The following is a 19,567-nucleotide window of genomic DNA, read 5'->3' on the forward strand; positions in this document are numbered from 1 at the left end:
ACCCTCTCCTCTCCCCTCCCCTCCCCTCTCCCCTCCCCTCTCCTCTCCCCTCCCCTCCCCTCTCCTCTCCTCTCCCCTCCCCTCCCCTCTCCTCTCCCCTTCCCTCCCCTTCCCTCTCCTCTCCTCTCCTTTGGCTGTTATCCCACTGCCTCTAGCTCACATCATTGCTGCTCAGAAGTCACTTGTTAACCTTATTGGTGTTCCCTTGTAAGTGATGCATTATTTTATTGTTTTGGCTTTTGAGATTTTCTCATTATTGACTTTCAGCATTTTTACTAATAATGTGTGGGTCTGTGGGCCTCTTCAGGTTTGCCCCAGTTGCAGTTCATTAAGATTCCTGGTTTTGTAGGTTATTTTTAAAAACTAATCTGTGATATTTTCAACCATTATTTCTTTTAATATTTTTTCATCCTTTTTTCCCTCTCCTTTCCTTGTAGTACACCCCTTGTGTGGGCTGGTGCCCTTGAGGGCATCCCTGGTGCCCCTCAGCTCTCCAAGGCTCCCCTTGGTCTCCTTCATTCTATTTGCTCCCTGTTCTGGGCTTGCATAATCTCTACTGATGTATCTTCAAGTTCACTTTCGTTCTTCTGCCAGTTCAAATCGATCACTGAGCTCCAATAGTGAATGGTTCACTTCAGTGATTGCACCTTCCAACTCTGGAATTTCCACTGGTTCTTTTTTATACTTTCGATCAACAGCCACTACGTGATGTGACATTGTTGTCCCGCCTTCTTTAATCAAGATTTACTTTAGTTCTCTGAGCATGTAAGGGATGTGTTGGCCTTTTTCCATTCAATCCAGTATCTGGTCATTCTCCCAGGCAGTTTCTGTTGTCTGCTTTTAAAAAAATTTAAATGTGAGGGTCACACTCTTGTGTTTCTTTGCATGCCTCCTATTTTGTTGGAAACTGGGCATTTTAAACAATGTATTATAGCAGCTCTGGATACTGGTCCTCCTATGGGGCTTGTTATTTGCTTATTTACTTGTCTAGCGACTTCTGAGATTACTGCGGTGAAGCCTGTTCCATACACTGCGCCCTCCGCCAGCAAAGTTACGCCTCTGGCTTGCTCCTTAGGGAGAGGAGGCTTACATGTGCCCAGAGTCACCCTGGAATGACGGGATTTTGATAGAGATCTCTTCCTCTCTTTTTCTGACCACACCCAGCTGTTCAATTCCACCAACAGCCATTGGATTGCTCTCTTGTTTTTAACAATATCTGGGGCATAAATTACTCTACAAACTACTCCAATTAAATGGTGCCTTCTTTGAAGGAAGAGTTTCTGATGTCCACATGTGATGTTTGTTTTGACCCCTGGAGGCCCCTCACAGCTATTACTTTCCTAAATCTAGGCTAAATCTTCTTTAAATCCATGAATGTCCCAAATATGAGCTTTCAGCTTCTCCCATGTTCTGCTGAAAATGAAGTCGGTTCTTTTGGGAGGAGATGAGAAGCTATCTCTTTTCCTTACTGCTTCTCACTCCAGGCAAAATCTCTGAGCCAGTGCTCTGGAGCTGGGGACGGGGACAATGGCCAGCCTCAGTGTGAATGACACCTCCATCTCCAGGAGCTGAGTGCTGAGAGGGCAGCATCCTGAGACCCCACTGGCCTCTCCTGGCCTGGAATCACTGCCCTGTCAGTAGGGGCAAGGGTAGTCGCGCCCTGTCTTCTCAGTGTGCCACACCCAAGGCCCAGCCTCCCGCCCATGAGTGTGGGGACCGGGCAGAAGGGAGCCCCCACCCCTCCACCGGACTCCCCAGGACATAGCAGCCCCAGCAACAGGCAGATGGGGCAGGATGAGAAACAGTGACATCCTGCCCTCCCAGGGTCACTCTCCCCTACCCACCGTGTCCTCAGCTGCAGCCGACCTGCCAGAGTGGGAGGGGGAGGGGAGGAGGCGGTGACTTTGGTTTAAATACCAAATACATTCACCTTTCCTAGTAAAGGTGATTAAAAAAAACCAGGTCTTTTTCAATAGGTGTGTCTTCACTTGCTGTGTGTCCTTAGGACCATTTCCAGAGACTGTAAATGGCTGGGGGTTTTTAACTCCACCAGTTTCCTGGGGATGGGTTCACAGAGCACATCAGCTCCCGTGTGAGAAGCCACTCGCCCACAGCTCGAGTTTGGATTCCAGTCCCCAGTGCACCTACGGGAGCCAATAGTAACAGCCTTCACCTCTCAGGGTAGATCAATGAGAGGCACCTGCTAATGGCTCAATACAGCGTAATCATTATTTCAGAACAATGCTGTTGTGAATTGAACTGCGTCCTCCAAAATGACTCATTAAAGTCCCTGGTCTCTGGGAATGAGACCTAATTTGGTAACTGGCACCTCTGCAGTTGTAACTAGTTAAGATGGTGTCAATTAAGGGGACTCCAGTGATGACTGGTGCCCTCATAAGAGAAGACAGACAAGGGGAATGTGGTGTGCCGAAAGAGGCAGAGACTGGAATGATGGCCCCATGTGCCAAGGAGCACCTGGACTACCATGAGCTGGAAGAGGAAGGGAAGGGACCTCCGTGGCAGGTTCCAGAGGGCACTTGGCCATGCTGACCCTCGACTGTGCCTTCTGGCCTCCACAACTGTGAGGTCATGTTTCTGCCATTCAAGCCACGCAGTTTGTGGTCATTTGTGATGGCAGCCCCAGGAAACCAACCCAAAGGGCAGTGGTTTTCTTTTTTCTTTTTGAGATGGAGTCTCGCTCTGTTGCCCAGGCTGGAGCACAGTGGCACAATCCCGGCTCACTGCAAACTCCGCCTCCCTGGTTCAAGCAGTTCTCCTGCCTCAGCCTCCCAAGTAGCTGGGATTACAGGTGCCCGCCACTGCACCTGGCTAATTTTTGTATTTTTAGTAGAGACGGGGTGTCACCATGTTGGTCAGACTGGTCTCGATCTCCTGACCTCGTGATCCACCCACCTCGGCCTCCCAAAGTGTTGGGATTACAGGCGTGAGCCACCGCGCCCGGCTGGGCAGTGCTTTTCATTCCTTCCGGGATACCATGCCTGTCACAGTGCACTGTGGCCTTTCCTAGAATGTGTGTCCCCTCAGGTGGCCTGGCAGCACCCACACCACACCTGTGCCTCCACTAAGACGCTCCCTTCCAGGCCAGTGCCCTGACGTGGGCCCCATGGCCAGGGCACTCCTGCTGGACAGAGCACTCCCTGTGGGATGACCTTTGCTTGAGGACCTCCACTGCCTGGTTTAAACTCCAGGGGGGTCATGGGAATGTTCCCAGTCCCTCCATAGCCCATGCGGGGGCATAGCCCACCCAAGGCCAGGGAGGTCCGCCTGCTGCTGCCTCGCAGCCACAGGGAACTGCGTTCTCTTCCTCTGAAGCCAGGGCCTGAAGAGCGCCCTCCTGGGGAAGCTGTGGACCCTGGGGCTGCCATGGAGACAGGGACTCCAGAGGCCGACTCCATGCCCTGCTCAAGCCCCTGAGTCTAGTGGGACCTGAGAGCCTGCCCCTGGGGTCTTCACCTCGGTGAGGAAGCAACTTCCCTTTTCTGCTCAATCGAGTTTAATGTGGATTCTGTCACTCACACCTGAAGGAGGCCTAGTTCACAGGAAGGCCACAGCCGAACAGGGTCCTTCTTCCTCCACGGGAGCGGGGCCACAGGAATAGAGGCAGATGAAACAGCAACTCTAGCCAGAGGGAAGCTCCCGGTGAGGAGGCTGGGCCAGGCCAGCACAGCTGCTGCAGCCATCTGGGCCTCATACACCACGCTAGGCAAGAAAAATGTCCCCTTTAAACCTCGATTTCTCGTAGAACACACAAACAGGGCTGAGCTGACACTCCACTGGTGTGCACGGGGGTGGGGAAAGAGTACCACGTGTGTGTCCCAGGGAGACGCGACCCCTTCAGGGACGTGCGAGGGGCCTGCGTCAGCCTGAGGCCAATGAGGACAGCTTCACAGAGATGCAATGGTTCCGCATAGCTGCGTCTTAAGTCATCAGGAACGTGTGCAAAGCCCGGGGCAGAGGCACTCTGTGCTTTGGAGCCTGTCTTCTCTGTTCTGCACTTTGCAGGACAAGCAGTGGCTGTCATTGTGTGCCCGCCCCGGGTGCCCGCCCCTCTCGCAGTGCCAGACGGCTGAGGCAGGAGGGCCCAGAGCTGCATCCTGATCCTGCAGGTCTGCTCTTTTCGCTAATGCTGGTCGAGAGGTAAATAAATCACGTCTTTAGTTTCTGGCAAGTTTGGGTTTGTCCCTGTGAACTCACAATTATTTTTCCTCTTGCAAAATAATAATAGTTTTCAAATGGTAATATTCCAACATTTTTCTTTAAACTACTTGGTTTACCCAAATCCGTTTAATTAGGTAGCAACCCGGCCGGGCGCGGTGGCTCAAGCCTGTAATCCCAGCACTTTGGGAGGCCGAGGCGGGCGGATCACAAGGTCAGGAGATCGAGACCATCCTGGCTAACACGGTGAAACCCCGTCTCTACTAAAAACACAAAAAAGTAGCCAGGCGAGGTGGCGGGCGCCTGTAGTCCCAGCTACTCGGGAGGCTGAGGCAGGAGAATGGCGTAAACCCAGGAGGCAGAGCTTGCAGTGAGCTGAGATCGCGCCACTGCACTCCAGCCTGGGGGACAGAGCAAGACTCCGTCTCAAAAAAAAAAAAAAAAAAAAAAAAAAAAAAAAAAAAATTAGGTAGCAACCCAAGGCGAGTCATTTCTGTCCCGGCCTTGGGCAGCGAGGCTGCCCTTTCTATTTTCCTTCCTGATGCTCAGCCACTCTCCTTCTGATGCATGTGCAGAGCATTCCTGACTGCGGGGTGACGAGGCAGGCCCTGGTGGTGTGGCCTGGCTGCTCTGCCTGGGGCTCCGGTCCAGGACTCCCATCACCTGCTTGAGGGAACGGAACCCGCCCTAGACGAAGCATGAGACTGGGCCACGGCCTGGGTTCACTGAGCTTCCCAAACTGTTTTTAAAGTGTTTTGGCTCAATAAAGCTCTAAACAAGTTTTGCCAGGCACTTTTTCCATTAATTTTTGAACCTGAGTGAGTTTCAAGCGAAACCTAACCCTGCAGTTCTGGCTCATTACACTTCACTCATGGAGATGCTGGGCTGGGGCCGTCTGGTGCCGGAGAAGAGATGCTTTTTACAAAGCGGTCGGAGCCTTGCTGCTTCTGAGAGACAGGAAGTGGCGTCTGCCAAAGTGCGAGGGCACATGAACCCTCAACACCGAGGTGGCCACTGCAGGCCGGGAGCAGGGATGGGGGTGGGGACATGGGTCAATGCCCAGCAGAGCAGCCCAGCACCTGCACCTGGGGCTTGGCTGGCTCCGCCCCACTCAGACAGCCCCTTTGAGGTTTAATTGTGGTAAAATAGCCGTAACATAAAATTTACCATTTTGGCCATTTTTTAAAGTGCATTCACGTTGCGCAAATATCTCCACCATCCATCTCCAGAGGTTTCTCATCCTCCCAAACTGAAGCTCTGCCCGTGAAACAGGGACTTTCCTCCCTCCCAGCCCTGGCCGCCACCTGCTCCCTGTCTCCATGGATCTGACAACTCTGGGGCCTCCAATGAGTGGACTGGGATGGGGCTTGTCCTTCTGTGCCTGCCGTCTTCAGCTTGGCAGGACGTCCTCAAGGCACATCCGCAGCGTGGCCCGTGTCCGAATTTCTTCCTTGTTAAGGCTGAGTCACATCTCTGTGGATGGGTTGGGCCCCACTGTGGGTCCCTCCTCTGTCCACGGACACTCGAGTGACCTTCCCCTTTGGCTGCTGTGAGCACCAATGGTGGGCAGGCAGCTCTTCCAGACCTGCTTTCTGTTCTCTCTGATGGCGTGGTGACTGTGTGTGCAGCTTCCTGGGGGCTGCGGTCCTCCCGGTGCTCTCCCACATGCCCCTTTTTGGTGGATGGAGCCTGGGGTCCCTGCAGATGGCCCCACTAGGGTCCCCAGGGTGCCTTGGGGACAAGGAGTGTGTCTCTCCCTGTCTCTCTCCACTCCCCTCCTGTATCTGCCTCTCCCTGTCTCTCTCCACTCCCCTCCTGTGTCTGCCCCTCTCTCTCTCTCTCTGCCCCCGACAAGTGTAGTGTCTGGTCGCTGCTGAGGGACCTCCCTCATCACTCCTGTGTTCTCAGGTTTATAGTCCTCAGAGGCTGGGGCGGGGGCCAGCAGGGTGCCCCCATCCTTGCCATGGGTCTGGCCTAGGCCTGGAGGGTGGCCTGCCAGGGGGCTGCAGGTCGGGGTGTCCCCTCCTGAGCGGTGTGACTGTCACGGGGCTGCAGAGGTGTGCAGCTGAGTGACCAGCCAGCCTGGACACCTGGGACCAACACACCTGCGGATCCCACAGTGCATGATCTGGGTGGCTGTGGGCTCTGGGCGATCTGCAGTGGGGCGGACACCTCCTTGTCACCGCTGCCCCGCAGTGCTCCTGAGAACTTGTGTGGGGCCCGAACTGCAGGCTCTGGGAAGGGCTGCAGGGGACAGTCTGTCTTCATGAGTCCACACTGAGGGGCGTTTCAGAACCCATGGGTGGCCTGTGGATTGGGGCAGGGCCCGGGGAGGGCCTGGAAGGGCCGAAGCAACCAAGCCGGGCCCCAGAGGAGAGGCTGCAGCCCCATGGGTGCAGGTGGGCGTGACCCAGGACTGGGATGCCCAGACCAGCCCAGGACGGGCTTTCCAACGCAGGCTGTGCTTAGGTTTCAGCATTTCAGGTTTCCTGTGCCCCAGCCCTGCAAGGTTCCCACCCCCGCACAGCCAGGGAGGCTGGCTTTGGTCCCCAGGCCCCACAACTCACCTGCTGCCGGCGCGTCCCTGCTCACCCAGCCCCATGAGTCGCGTCAGGGATGCCTGGGTTTCCCTAAGTGCACAGCTCCACAGCTCTCAGCCGAGCTGTACTGTCAGCCACGTCTCTGCTGGTTCCCTGGCACAGTTGCCCCCACAGCCCCCGCCCTTGGCTGGGCCCCCCGCACAGTCCCCACACTGGGTCTGGGCTCCTGGTCCTCAGGTCACTGAGAGCTGAGAGATGAGCGATGACGGTGCAGCCCAGGGCCCGATTCTGTCCCGGCCCACCCCGCTCTCCTCTTACTGCCTTTTGTTTCTTCTCATTTTGTCACAAATTAGGGGGGACTCAAGGAGGCCAAGGGGAGGGCCCTGTCCCCAGGTGAAGGCACAGAGCCCAGAGGATGCAGCAAGAATTTTCACAGGGGACCGTGGATGGCATCAGTCCAGGTAGTTCCTAGAAACAGGCAGAGCCAGAGACAGCCAGTGCCCCTGGTAAGGCGACCGTGGCCGTGATGTCCCCATACTGGCCCCCTGCTCCTGTCCTGTGGACCTGGTTCTCTCTCTCATTTTCTCATCTAGACAGTTACTCCCACCTGGATGGCCCCAGCTGGACAAGCCGAGGCTCAGGTCAAGAGGACACACGGCAGTGGGACAGGAGCAGGGTGGACAGGAGCAGGGCAGGCTGGCCCGGGAGCCTGGTGCATCCCGGCGGGTCAGCAGGAGAGGAGCAGGGTGAAGTGGCCTGGAAGCCTGGCGCATCCTGGACTGGGCACCCACAGCCCCTGACCACCAGCCCTGCAGAGTCCGCACGAGCATCTGTGCCTGGGAGTCAGCATCAACATGTGGCCCGGGACCCCGGTTAACCCCACTGTCTGCACGGGGCTCCCCATGGCCAATGGAAGTGAAGAGGGCAGTCTCAGAGCCCGGAGATTGTACATGGATGCACGAGCTACTGTGAGGATAACGTGGGAGCTCTCGCGGATTCTCCTTCTCCTGGAGGGGTGCTTCCTGTGATTGTGCTGGACGCATGGTGTGGGCACAGGAACAAACCTTCAGCTAGGAGAATGGGCAGTATTTTCTCCCCAGCACCTACAGGCAGTGAATGTTAGGTTTACAACTTCTGAGGGACTACAACTGGACCCGTTAGAGACAAACTGAAATGCAGACAATTAAAAGTGTCCCTGAGGGCGGCGGGCACCTGCGATGGAAGCTGGTGGTGCAGCTCCTTCTCGTGGCCCCAGCTCTTCTGCATAGCCTGGCCCGGGGCAGCTGCAGGTGGAAGAAGCGAGGCACACTCGGGATGGCCCTTGTTTTGCTTGTCTTTCCCCAGGGCCCATGGGGGAGGCCAGGAGTCCTCATCCGGCCAGGCCTCACCCCAGCAGGATGCCCTGAGGAAGGAACACAGGGTCTACAGGGCCAGGGGTTGCTCCACACAGGGCAGCCTCCGAGGAAAGGTCTCCTCGAGGGAATCAGTGAGAATCACGACATCCCATTCCTCCAGGGCAAGAGCCTTGCTGGCTCCCCACCTGCAAACACAGCTGTGCTTGACCCCAGGGAGAAACTGAGGCAAGCTGTGAGAGGGCCTCTCGGGACAGGGAGAAGGTCTGAGGCTGACCTTGTGGTGACGGGGGAACCAGCCACAGCAGACGGTGCCCCCTCGGCTGCCCTGCACAGTCTCCCAGGCAACCCAATGACAGCAACAAGTACTGGGAGCCCAATTTTAAAACGGACACTTCACCTAAAAATCCAGATTTCTGACTTGCAGTGATGCCTGATCTCAGGGCCTCCCTCTCTTCCTTAATGAGGGGCGGAGATTCCAAAGGCCACGTCGTGTCTCTTCCAGGACATGGTCTGTGCTGGCCTCGTCTTTCTAGATCTGGACCCCAGCGCTTGTGTTCGCATCTCGGGTCACAACCAGGGCGATGTCCACCCCCAGCGCAGATGAGCTCAGTGCCTGCAGCCTTCCGGGCCCAGAACTCTCAGGACCCAGGCAGAGGTGGGGCTGGAGAATTTCTGGATTCTCTTCCAGGCCCACAGGCGCAGGACAATCCATTTTGGAAAATCCTGTTGTTAGCCTGAGCATTGAGGACTCGGCAGAACTGGCACGAGGACCCCCTTCCTCCCGGGCTTCTGCTCGGCCATGGTCCCCAGGCCCACCCGAGGGGCCGACCAGCACCTGGGACGGGTGGTGGGAGCTGAGGCTGCCCTGCAGCCCTCCACGGGGTACACTCCCCCCGTCCAGACACAAGTAACACCTCCTGTGTACAAGCGCCCGCGGGACGGGAGGAACCTCTTCAGCGAGAGCAAACTGGCTTTCCTGGGGACCCCGTTTTAGGGGTTGCTTGTTGGTGCTCAACAGGACACCATATTCAGAGGAATCCCCAAGCTATCAGCTTCTCTAACCCCCAAAATGCGAGCTGGAGCCGGGATGTCGGCCCAGGTGGCCTCGCAGGTGCCATTTCGTGGCTTCTGGCTCCCCCTTCTGGAACTGCCTGAAATGACAGCCGTCTGCAGTAGCAGGACCCGCAGCCCGGGGTGGGGGGGGTGCCTGGTGTCCCCTCCACGGCCCAGGACCTACGTGCTGGGGACTGGGGGAGGGTGCTGCTCCTGAGTGGGACCGAGTGGCTTGCTCAGTTGTGCCAGGGGGGCCTTGGAGGTGGTGACCCCAGCGGAGTCCCTGACCCTAGGAAGGGTGCACCTGGGCCTGCCCGTGACCGTCACAGAAGGGAGGCAAGGCCAGCTTGTTTGGTCCATGTCAGGGTCTTGCTCCAGGTTTCTCTGCTGGGCCTGCACAGGAGAGGAAGGCACTGGTGGCTGTCGGGGGTACGGACTTACGGGCTCCGGGAATGCAGTGCGGCCCTCAAGGCATGGCCGTCACTGACCTGGAATCGGATGAGACTATGGAAAACAGTGGCGAATCCTTGCCCACCTGCCGCCCCTGCTGGGCGCTGGCACTCTGCTCTCGTCACCCCAGAGCACCAGGCCGCAGTCTCGGGTCTGAGCACGAGCTGCTCTGATGACAGGCTTTGCTTGTATCTTCCCGCCCTTGGCTCCCACCTCCCCTTTCCAAGGAGTCTCCCAAGGCTGCCGGCCCTGCTGGTTCTTCCGCAGCACTTACCTCCCTGGGACCAGCTATTCCGGGCGGCGGACAGGACCGTGAGGGTCACGCCTCTACACATAAACCTAGAAACGTGGGGCCAGCACAGCACTGGATGCTCGGGGACGCTGCCCATCACACGCAGAAAGGAGGAATGGGCTCCTCCTCCTGCAGCACCGCTGACTCCAGACACGCAGAATGCTCTCCCCAGGATGGGCACCCTCCTGAAGGGCTCTGGGGCTGTACGGCCGGCTCAGAATTTCTAGGGCTGACACAGGTCCAGAACCTAAAAAGCAAAGAGGTTACACCGCAAACCGGCAGCCGGTGGAAATACAGCCTCTCGCCTGACCTCAGAGCTGGTTCCTGAACTGGAGCTGGAACTGGATCTAATGCCCATCTAATGACCCTTTGGTGGGCTGTTATTTTCTTTAATCCAGCAGAGAATCCGTGTCACAGACCCGTTCCGACTGCCTTGCTGCCCGTCGTCTGCCGGGAACGCCCTGTCCGTCTCGTTTAACCCTCACAAGCAGCAGCCCCCGTGGGGGTGATTTCGTTTACGGGGGAAAAGACCCCTCCCTCCTCTCGTCTCCACCTGCCCCTGACACATCTCGATTTCTTAAGACGAGTCTTCAACCGTCTCATCAGGATCCAACTGATCTACGGCTGGTCGTTTATCTGAAAGCTGGACTGCAGTGTTATTCCCAAAGGCTCAGGGGTTCAGCTTTTCTGAGGTTATCGACAATGTTATCAGTCTATTAGTGTCACAGGTGGGTGGTTTATTTGTACAGGTGCACGGGGGAGCAGCCTCTCATTTGCACTTGGCCTCCACCCCCGAGGCCCAAGCGTGTGACCCCATCTCCTGGGCTGCTGGCTGTGGACTTAAGATTTCTATCGTCCCAACGCCCCCAACGCAAACTGCTCTGGCAGAAGCGATAAAGACACGTAAAATCCAAGTCAGCCCCCCAGGATGTGACTTCCGGGCGACACCGACTTGGTGCACAGAAGGGAAAATCCCAGGCAGCCTCCGGCAGCGACCAGACGCGCCCAGATCACCGAGCGGACTCCAGCGACACCTTGTGGGGACGCAGGAAATCGCACCCTTGCAGGGCCAGGCCCGTCTGGAAATTCAGAACGCTCAGGACAGATGACCCAGGAATTCCATTCAAAAGGCCTGTTGCGTATGGGGAAGACTGGCAGCTTCATTGCTCTCTGCGGCTATTTTCTCCTCCGCAAAGCTGCGGGGGACGGTAGGTGGGTGCTGGGCAGCCCCTCCGCTGGTTGGTGAAATGCCTTTGGAGCCCCACGCACACAGCGCGGCCAGAATTTCAGGTGACAGGGCCCACCTTGATGGGAAACAACGCGGAAAATGAACAGGTGAAACTCCTGGCAGAGGCTGCGGCGCCTGCGTGGAAAATACAGAGAAACTCTCCTTTGAACCAAGAGGCCTGGTGTTTGACCGACTTCTGCTGAGGCCTCCAAGAAGGGGCATTGCTGCAGGCGGCACAACACACCGGTTTTGAGGAACACCCCAGGCACAGGACACAGCTGAGGAAATGAACTCCTGGCCCCAAGAACCTTCCCAGCGTCACAGAAGCAAGGTCTGGCTGGGCGACACCATGAATGCAGCGTGGCAGCCGCACAGGCTTTCATCATCTCAACTGGTGCGTGTTTCCAACCAAGTAAACTCCCATGACCAGGCAAGTGAGCTATCTTAGGGGATGTGAGTTTTACAGGACAGCTGATTTCTACCTATAGAAATGGCGTTCGAGTGTGATTTTGCAAATATAAAAAGGATGGGAAGGACACGCGTGCTAGCAGCAAAGTCTCTGGGCAATGATTTACGCTGGTGGCTGCAATGGAATTGTGTTCGGAAACACCACTGTTTGTACGACTTGCCTTCAGAACGTGTGAGGAGAACAGCTCTTTATGTGAGAACTCAGTGACTCGAGTGTTTTTACTGAAAAGCGAAATGCGAGTATAAAGCGAGGTGTCTTCAGCAAAGGGCAGGCCGTCTGTCTGAGCAGGAGCTGCAGCTGGTGTGGACACGGGCCTCCGTGGAGCCTCAATTTTATTACATTTGAGTAGGAATGACTGTGTATTATAACATCAAAGAAAGAATGTGAATGTTAGGGAATTGCAGAAATTAAACTTTCATTCTAATTCTTAGAATGCCAGAGTAAGATAAACCCTTTACAGTAACAGTAAAATAATTCGGGCTCATTTTCAGTAGAAACTCAAGCTGCTTCAATATGGAAATAGGATTTTGACAAACACAAAAGAAGAAAGAAAAGCAGGGGTGAAGCCCCACACTGAGAGGGAGAGGCCGTCCTGGCATCTGTGCCCTGGGCTCGCCTAGCAGGGGTGAAGCCTCGCACTGAGAGGGAGAGGCCATCCTGGCATCTGTGCCCTGGGCTCGCCTGGCAGGGCTGACGTCCCTGCACTGAGAGGGACAGGCCGTCCCGGCATCGGTGCCCTGGGCTCGCCTGGCATACCCTCCCTTTCTCGTGGTGCTCGCTTGGTAGCAATGGCAAACCCTGTGTTCACTGGAAAGGGCAGAAGGTGCTGGGACCAGCCCGCTGGGGGTGCACAACCCCTTAGGAGGCCAGCTTGCAGTAGCTTGGCGGAGACAGCTTGCGCCTCAGGTACTTGAGGACATACAGCGGGAGGCAGCTGACCACGGTGATCGCCGACACTTTCCACAGGAAGGCCACGGTGGTGATAAAGGCAACATCTGTTGGCAGGAAACAGAAAAAAAGGTAAGAGCCGACAGGAAGCCCTGGGCCCTCATGGCCATAGCCACAGACCCGGCCAGGCCACTGGGCGGTCTCAGCTTGCCACGGAACTATCACCGTATGTTTACAGGAGCCCAGCTCCAAATCTCAGGTTTTCCTGACTGCAGAATTGTTTAACCTGCATACCGGGCATACATAATTCATTCTTCTTTTAATGGAAAAAACAAACCAAAGCATTATAAAGAGATTGTAGGCCAGGCACAGTGGCTGTAATCGCAGCACTTTTGGGAGGCCAAGGCAGACGGATCACTTGAGGTCAGGAGTTCGAGACCAGCCTGGCCAACATGGGAAAACCTCATCTCTACAAAAAAGACAACAAAACATTAGCCGGGCGTGGTGGTGGGCACCTGTAATCCCAGCCACCGGGCAGGTGGAGGCAGGAGAATTGCTTGAACCCAGGAGGCGGAGCTTGCAGTGAGCTGAGATCACACCACTGCACTCCAGCCTGGGGACACAGTGAGACTACATCTCAAAAAAAAAAAAGTGCAGGCCAGCTACGGTGGCTCACGCCTGTAATCCTAGAACTTTGGTACGCTGAGGCGGGTGGATCACCTGAGGTCAGGAGTTTGAGACCAGCCTGGCCAACATGGGGAAACCTTGTCTCTACTAAATATACAAAAATTATCCTGGTGTGGTGGTGGACGCCTGTAATCCCAGCTACTCAGGAGGCTGAGGCAGGAGAATCACTTGAACTCAGGAGGTGGAGGTTGCAGTGAGCCAAGATCGCACCACTGCACTCCAGCCTGGGTAACAAGAGTGAGACTTCGTCTCAAAAAAAAAAAAAAAAGGGTTGCAGATGACTGATGTCACCAATTACCACTAAATGGGTAGACAATGCTCTGTGGCAGAATTTGTAAAGGCACTGAAGCACTGGAACAGACACCAACTCACCTAACCTGTGGGAGTGGTTTGGACGATGTAGGCTAGCCGTTTTGGTTTTGGTTTTTGTTTTTTTAAGGTAGAGTTGACTTTATGAGGGGCTGGGGGCATCAGAGGGCAGCCGGCAGTTCCATCTGCCACACAAATGCTCAGACCGGTCTGCTCTTAGAGGCTCTGAGCCCGGCCCACCCAGAGAATGTTCTCGCCTATCACCCTCCCAGCATCTCCACAGAAGAACCATGTACTCACCATGGCCGAGCTGTGCTGCTAATGACTAGGCCACTTACATTCCTCACAAGAAGAGGAGGTGAGAAACTGGATATTTACATACTTCGAATCTACATATAGTGGAAATCCCTTTAGACTGTTGCCGGATGGGATAAAAAGATCTATGGAGCAGAGTTAGAGGCCTTTGTAAAATAAATGACAGAGGGAAGCGCCAGATCTCTGTATGAAGGGGAAGTCCTACGTTTGTGTGTACTCATTTTCTGAAGACCCTGGAAGTGTTTTCCAGGAGCTCAGCCCCTACAACTGAAAAGGCAAACATGTTTTAGGGACTCGTGCAATCCTTAGCAGATGGCAGGGTGCCTGGCCCCTTCCCTTCACTCAGGGCCACCAAGTCCCCAACAGGCAAGCCAGCAGCACTCAGCCCACGACGAGCCAAGTAAGCACATGGCCACCAGCTTACGTGACATCAGAGAGTTTGTGAGGAACACTGAATTAGAGGACGGTTTATTTTTCGGATTAGTTAAGTATCTTTATCAATATTGTTTGGCTAAATTTCTACACTTTTGAAAGAAATGATAACTTTACCTACCTAAGAAAGCTCCAAAAGACACTCTGCCTATACCTGTTCCAAAACAGGAATAAAGAAAATAAAGGACAGATTAAAGGAGATACTGGGTATTTCAAGGGGTTAGCAAACGAATAAGAAACACATTAAAAGCAATAAAATGGCAGGTGCAAGATGCGTTTTCAATGTGGTTTTAACCTCTCATTTCCCTGCCTGTTACAACTGTTTACACATCACCGAAACCCAACAGTTAAGTTTCCTGTGTCTGAGAAGCACACACCTTGGCATTCCCGAGGAGACAGAGACCTACCCAGGTCTGAGGAGCTCACCACAGAAGGTGCACGTGCTGGAGGGCTGGCCATGTTCTGCAGGTGCGAAAGGAGCTCCGCACATTCGTTCACATGTACGTAAGCACGTTACTACTGATCTTCACACCCGTTCCTAACGGGAAGTGATACCATCTCCAGTTTGCAGATGCAAAAGCTGAGGCTCAAAGCGGTGGTGAGTCCTGCCCACGCCTGTGACGCGTGCCTTGGTCATTTTGTGAGCTCACTGTGGCACTTAGCGTGTTCATGTGTCCCTGAGTATGTTAATTCATGATCATACAGGAAAATATTCTAAAAGCCGATTTTCAAAAGAAAAATAACTAGGACATTATAATTAGAAAATAACCATTTCTTAGAAGCCACGGGTATTTTCTGAGAGTTCTTTTATGTAAGAAGAGGAATATTTCACATTTTCCTCCATAGAGGTTCACCACTGCACGAACACTCAGGCACTGAGATGGGGACAGGTGCACAGGCGGCTCTGTGTTCACTTCCCGCAGGTCCGAGTCGGGCTCCGTGTTCACTTCCCGCAGGTCTGAGTCCGGCTCCGTGTTCACTTCCCGCAGGCCTGAGTCCGGCTCCGTGTTCGCTTCCCGCAGGTCTGAGTCCGGCTCTGTGTTCGCTTCCTGCAGGCCTGAGTCTGGCTCCGTGTTCGCTTCCCACAGATCTGAGTCCCAGCTGCTCCCGAGTGGCTGTGCTGCTCATGTCAAGGGACCAGCCAGTGACCAACAGGGCTCAGCGCCTCCTGTCAGGGGACCAGCCAGCCAGTAACGGACGGGGCTCAGCGCCTCCTGTCAGGGGACCAGCCAGCCAGTGACCAACAGGGCACCGCACCTTCATCCGTAGTGCAGGGACGGTAAGAGCAGGCACTTTCTGATACGGGTTTTACCATGATCCACAACTTAAGACAACGTATTCAGAAGTAACAATAAGAAAATGCTTCAAAATCGTGAATAGACAATGATTCAGAAAACAATTCCAAGGCAACTTACCAAAATATTCATTGAGAAAAGCGAGTGAGGACACGTAGCAGCCCAGGCTGAGAAACTCGGCCACCACCATCAGCCAGTGCCATGTGCGGACGGTCAGTGCCACCATCAGCAGCTCGGTCAGGATCAGTGCGGTGAAGGAGATGGCCACCACATGGACGAACTCAGACTCGAAGAGCACTAGGGCCCCGTACATGAGGATGCCACCTGAAAAACAGCAGGAGCTTTTTCCACGCACACGAGCAGGGTGTAAGCAGCTAGAGGAAACAGCCTGGAACCAGCAGCCTCACTGAAGACCCTTAAACGTAGCAGATAGGCTGGGTGCAATGGCTCACATCTGTCATCCCCGCACTTTGGGAGGCCGAGGAGGGCGGATCACGAGGTTGGAAGTTTGAGACCAGCCTGGCCAACATGCTGAAACCCCATCTCTACTAAAGATACAAAAAAATTAGCCAGGCGTGATGGCGCACACCTGTAATCCCAGCTACTCAAGAGGCCGAGGCAGGAGAATCGCTTGAACCCAGCAGACGGAGGTTGCAGTGAACTGAGACCACGCCACTGCACTCCAGCCTGGGCAACAGAGCGAGACTCTGTAAAAAAAAAAAAAAAAAAAAAAAAAAGGCAGATAATTGTCATGCCAATGCTTCATGCTGATGAACAAATCACTTAAACTCTGGATTATGGACACGAGATTACGGACAAAGTAAGATGGGATCCCAGCTAGATCAGTTAGAAATGGCAAATAGAGGCTGACAAACGTTCTCATCTCTGGATGCAAAGCCACACCTCTACCACCTCTACTTCAATTAGTGTAAATAGTTACGTGTTGCATGTAACTAATAGATCTGATCTGTTAGTTATGCTTTCAACAATCTCCCATTTAGATGAACACTAAACAAAGAGCAGCTAATGGCTTCTCCTTACAGAACTCAGATTCCTCAGTCTTTTCATCACTCTATGAAAGAAAGCCATTGTGCAGGGTATACAATGTGTAAGCGCTTGTTAAAATCTTTCTGGATTAACATTTAATTAAAAACTAAGTCAGTTTTTGGGTGACATGCATCAGTTAAAACACAAAAGGGCCCATGTTGCTGGAATATCGATTGACAGGACAAACGGAAGGCAGTTTTAACTGCTGGTGACATCTTAAGCTGTTGGAATTTAATCTGCAAGTAAAAACAGTATTGCTAAAAGAAGACCAAAATAAAAAAATTCTTTAGTCCAGTAAACTAAGGATCCCGTCTTACCTTGGTAAATACTGATTAAAACCCAGATGAGGAAGGTTTTGAAGGACAAGGATCTTCCCTAGGGAAACAGTGGAATAGTGTCGTTAATGCGCGGAACCACCTGCTTGACTCACAGACCCCGGGTCCACAAGCCCCATCCATGCCACCCCAGCCACCTGGTCTACCAGCATTTCAGGGTGCCTTTTCCTGGCACCCGAATCCTGAAGAAGCTGCCTGGGCCCCACATGTGTCCACTGGTGCCTGAGGTTAGAGGTTCAAGTTCTCTTCTGTTTGACCTGCCGTCTTGTTCGATGTTTAAGCCATAGTTCTAATAAGCCAGGAGTGATGTATACAAGCAAACATTTCAATGAACCAGGGGGCAAAGGCTCTTGGCAATAAAAACATTTACCCTTATTGTGAACAAATACTTCTGTATTTACTGTTTAGTTTTTTCAGATCAAAAGATACAAAAGGTTAACAGCTCTTCAGTAAGGATGGCACATCCCAACTGAAGTAAAAAATGATCCCTCAAACCCTTGTTGGAGAACGTGTCACATCCATAACCCCACGTGGATGGAATGGGTCCTCGTGCCAGGCTCTTCACTCTGCGAAGTTGAAGGCAGGTGATGAGGGGGCCGGACGGGAGCTCTGGCCCACAGGGTTGCTTGTCCTGCCGCACCCCTGAAGATTAATTCACAGTCCAAGAAGAGAGGCTGAGTCATTAACAACCACCCTGACTTGTTGGTGCTAAGAAGCTGTCAACAGTGACGCGTGTCGCGAGGCCCTGTCTTGATGCGAGGACTTCGTTTACTTGACACCTTCGCATCTATTTTCTCAGTTATGCAGGGCAGACGTGTTTCCATTTACAGACAACGAAACTTGAGAAGTTTCCTGATTTCCTTAGGTTCTCGCTGGAGGCTGGGGGCGCTAAGTGTAGTCTGCCGATCAGAGCCCAAAGTCCTACCCTGATTTAGAGCTTCCCCACCCACAGGGGAGATTCTCCGAAGGACAGGAAGTGGTTTAAAGAGCCACAGAGGAAAGACAAACCCTCACGGAAGCTCAGGGGACACAGAAGACAGCAGGGAAGATGGAGGACGGTGACAGGCTGTGCTCAGGGCCCATCTGAACCTGCACCTGCCTGAGTCTGCTGAAGACCTTTACACAGGCATGAGCCATCAGAGAACAGAGGCGCGGACGCTGGAACTGTGGCTATATTCCTGCAGGAGCCCACCAGTGGCAGATTTACTAACTATCATTCTAGTTGTAGTTTAAATATAAAAGACAAGTGTGGTAACGTATTAAGTGTTTTCCTAGGTTGCCAGGGTTCGTGTGTGAAGATGCTGACAGAGCCTGAGCCCTTACTACACGTGAATATGAAAAGGAAGATTCAAACTCACTGTGATTAAAAAGCACTACTGCTGTTTTTTGTTTGTTTGTTTGTTTTTTGAGATGGAGTTTGGCTCTGTTGCCCAGGCTGGAGTGCAGTGGCGCGATCTCCGCTCACTGCAAGCTCCGCCTCCTGGGTTCACGCCATTCTCCTGCCTCAGCCTCCCGAGTAGCTGGGACTACAGGTGCCGCCAGGCTCGGCTAATTTTTTGCATTTTTAGTAGAGACGGGGTTTCACAGTGTTAGCCAGGATGGTCTCGATCTCCTGACCTGGTGATCCGCCCACCTCGGCCTCCCAAAATGCTGGGATTACAGGCGTGAGCCACCACGCCCAGCCAAGCACCACTGATTTTTAAAAAGCAAGAAACTTTTAAGTTGAACCGTTTATATACTCTAAATAAGTTCTCGCGGTACATATTTCCCGAGGACATTTCTCTCCCTGGGTAATGGTAGGTGTTTGGTCTTTGCTCATGAAATTCATCTGTAATTAAGTACCTGGCTCATTTTAATCAAAAACTGTAAAAGGAAATTTATTTTGACATAAGAAAGAAAAGGCTATTTTGTGGCCTGATTTGCTGGAGTGTATTCAGTTTTATTCATGTGGGACAACGATAGGCGTCTACATGGAAAGATAAAGCGGCGTTTGTGCGGTCTCTCTTGTTAGGAGCTGCCAGCAGGGAGCCACACCTCAGACCCGCACCCGTGGGCTGTTCCGTATCGAAGCAGACGACATTATAGATTAATAAAAGCAAACACAACAGAACGGGTACAAAAACCATCAATAAAATAGATAGTTTGAGAAAAACGTGCGTACATCTCCTATTAATGGCTCCCAGACTGTAGCTGAGAACAAAATCCTGTTATATTTGATGGTACAGACACGTTACTCAAAGAAGCAATTCATTCACTAAGGGTTTCATGTGACGGACAAAGTTGCTCTTCCTGGGCCAGGTACCACTTCATTTGGTTTAGGAAGAGGAAACCGTCTGCTACTCTGACTGATGCCCCCGTATGTGTGGAATACCTGGAGTGGAGTCCTGCCTAGCACACGCCTTCCTGCTGCATCCTCGGGCTCAGGACTTAATCTCTGTGCCTCAGTTCCTTCCTCTGTGAAATAGAAGTAATAGTGGCATGTGGCTCATGTGCATGAAATAAAATGAGCCATGAAATAAAACATGCACAATGCCAGCAGCATAGTAAATATTCACTGAATGCTACTGTTATATTTACCAATTAAATATTACGGATTCAGAAAGTATATTTCTATTGTACCAAAAAACATAAAAAATAAAATCAAGCAAATTTTTTTTTTTTTTTTTTTGAGACGGAGTCTCATTCTGTCGCCCAGG

General features: G+C 53.1%; 1 protein-coding gene across 1 annotated transcript; it reads right to left on the minus strand.

The window, feature by feature from the left end:
• Positions 1-11,756: 11,756 nt before the first annotated feature.
• LOC112617374 (probable phospholipid-transporting ATPase IIB) lies at positions 11,757-16,911 on the minus strand (the record flags this gene model as incomplete). The annotated part of the gene is made up of 4 exons (XM_025374142.1): positions 11,757-12,558; positions 14,316-14,348; positions 15,610-15,813; positions 16,854-16,911. Coding segments are annotated over 4 exons (432 nt in total), but the record flags the coding sequence as incomplete, so codon positions are not given.
• Positions 16,912-19,567: the final 2,656 nt, after the last annotated feature.

Source organism: Theropithecus gelada, unplaced genomic scaffold (genome assembly GCF_003255815.1).
Source record: "Theropithecus gelada isolate Dixy unplaced genomic scaffold, Tgel_1.0 HiC_scaffold_16118, whole genome shotgun sequence".
NCBI lineage: Eukaryota > Metazoa > Chordata > Mammalia > Primates > Cercopithecidae > Theropithecus > Theropithecus gelada.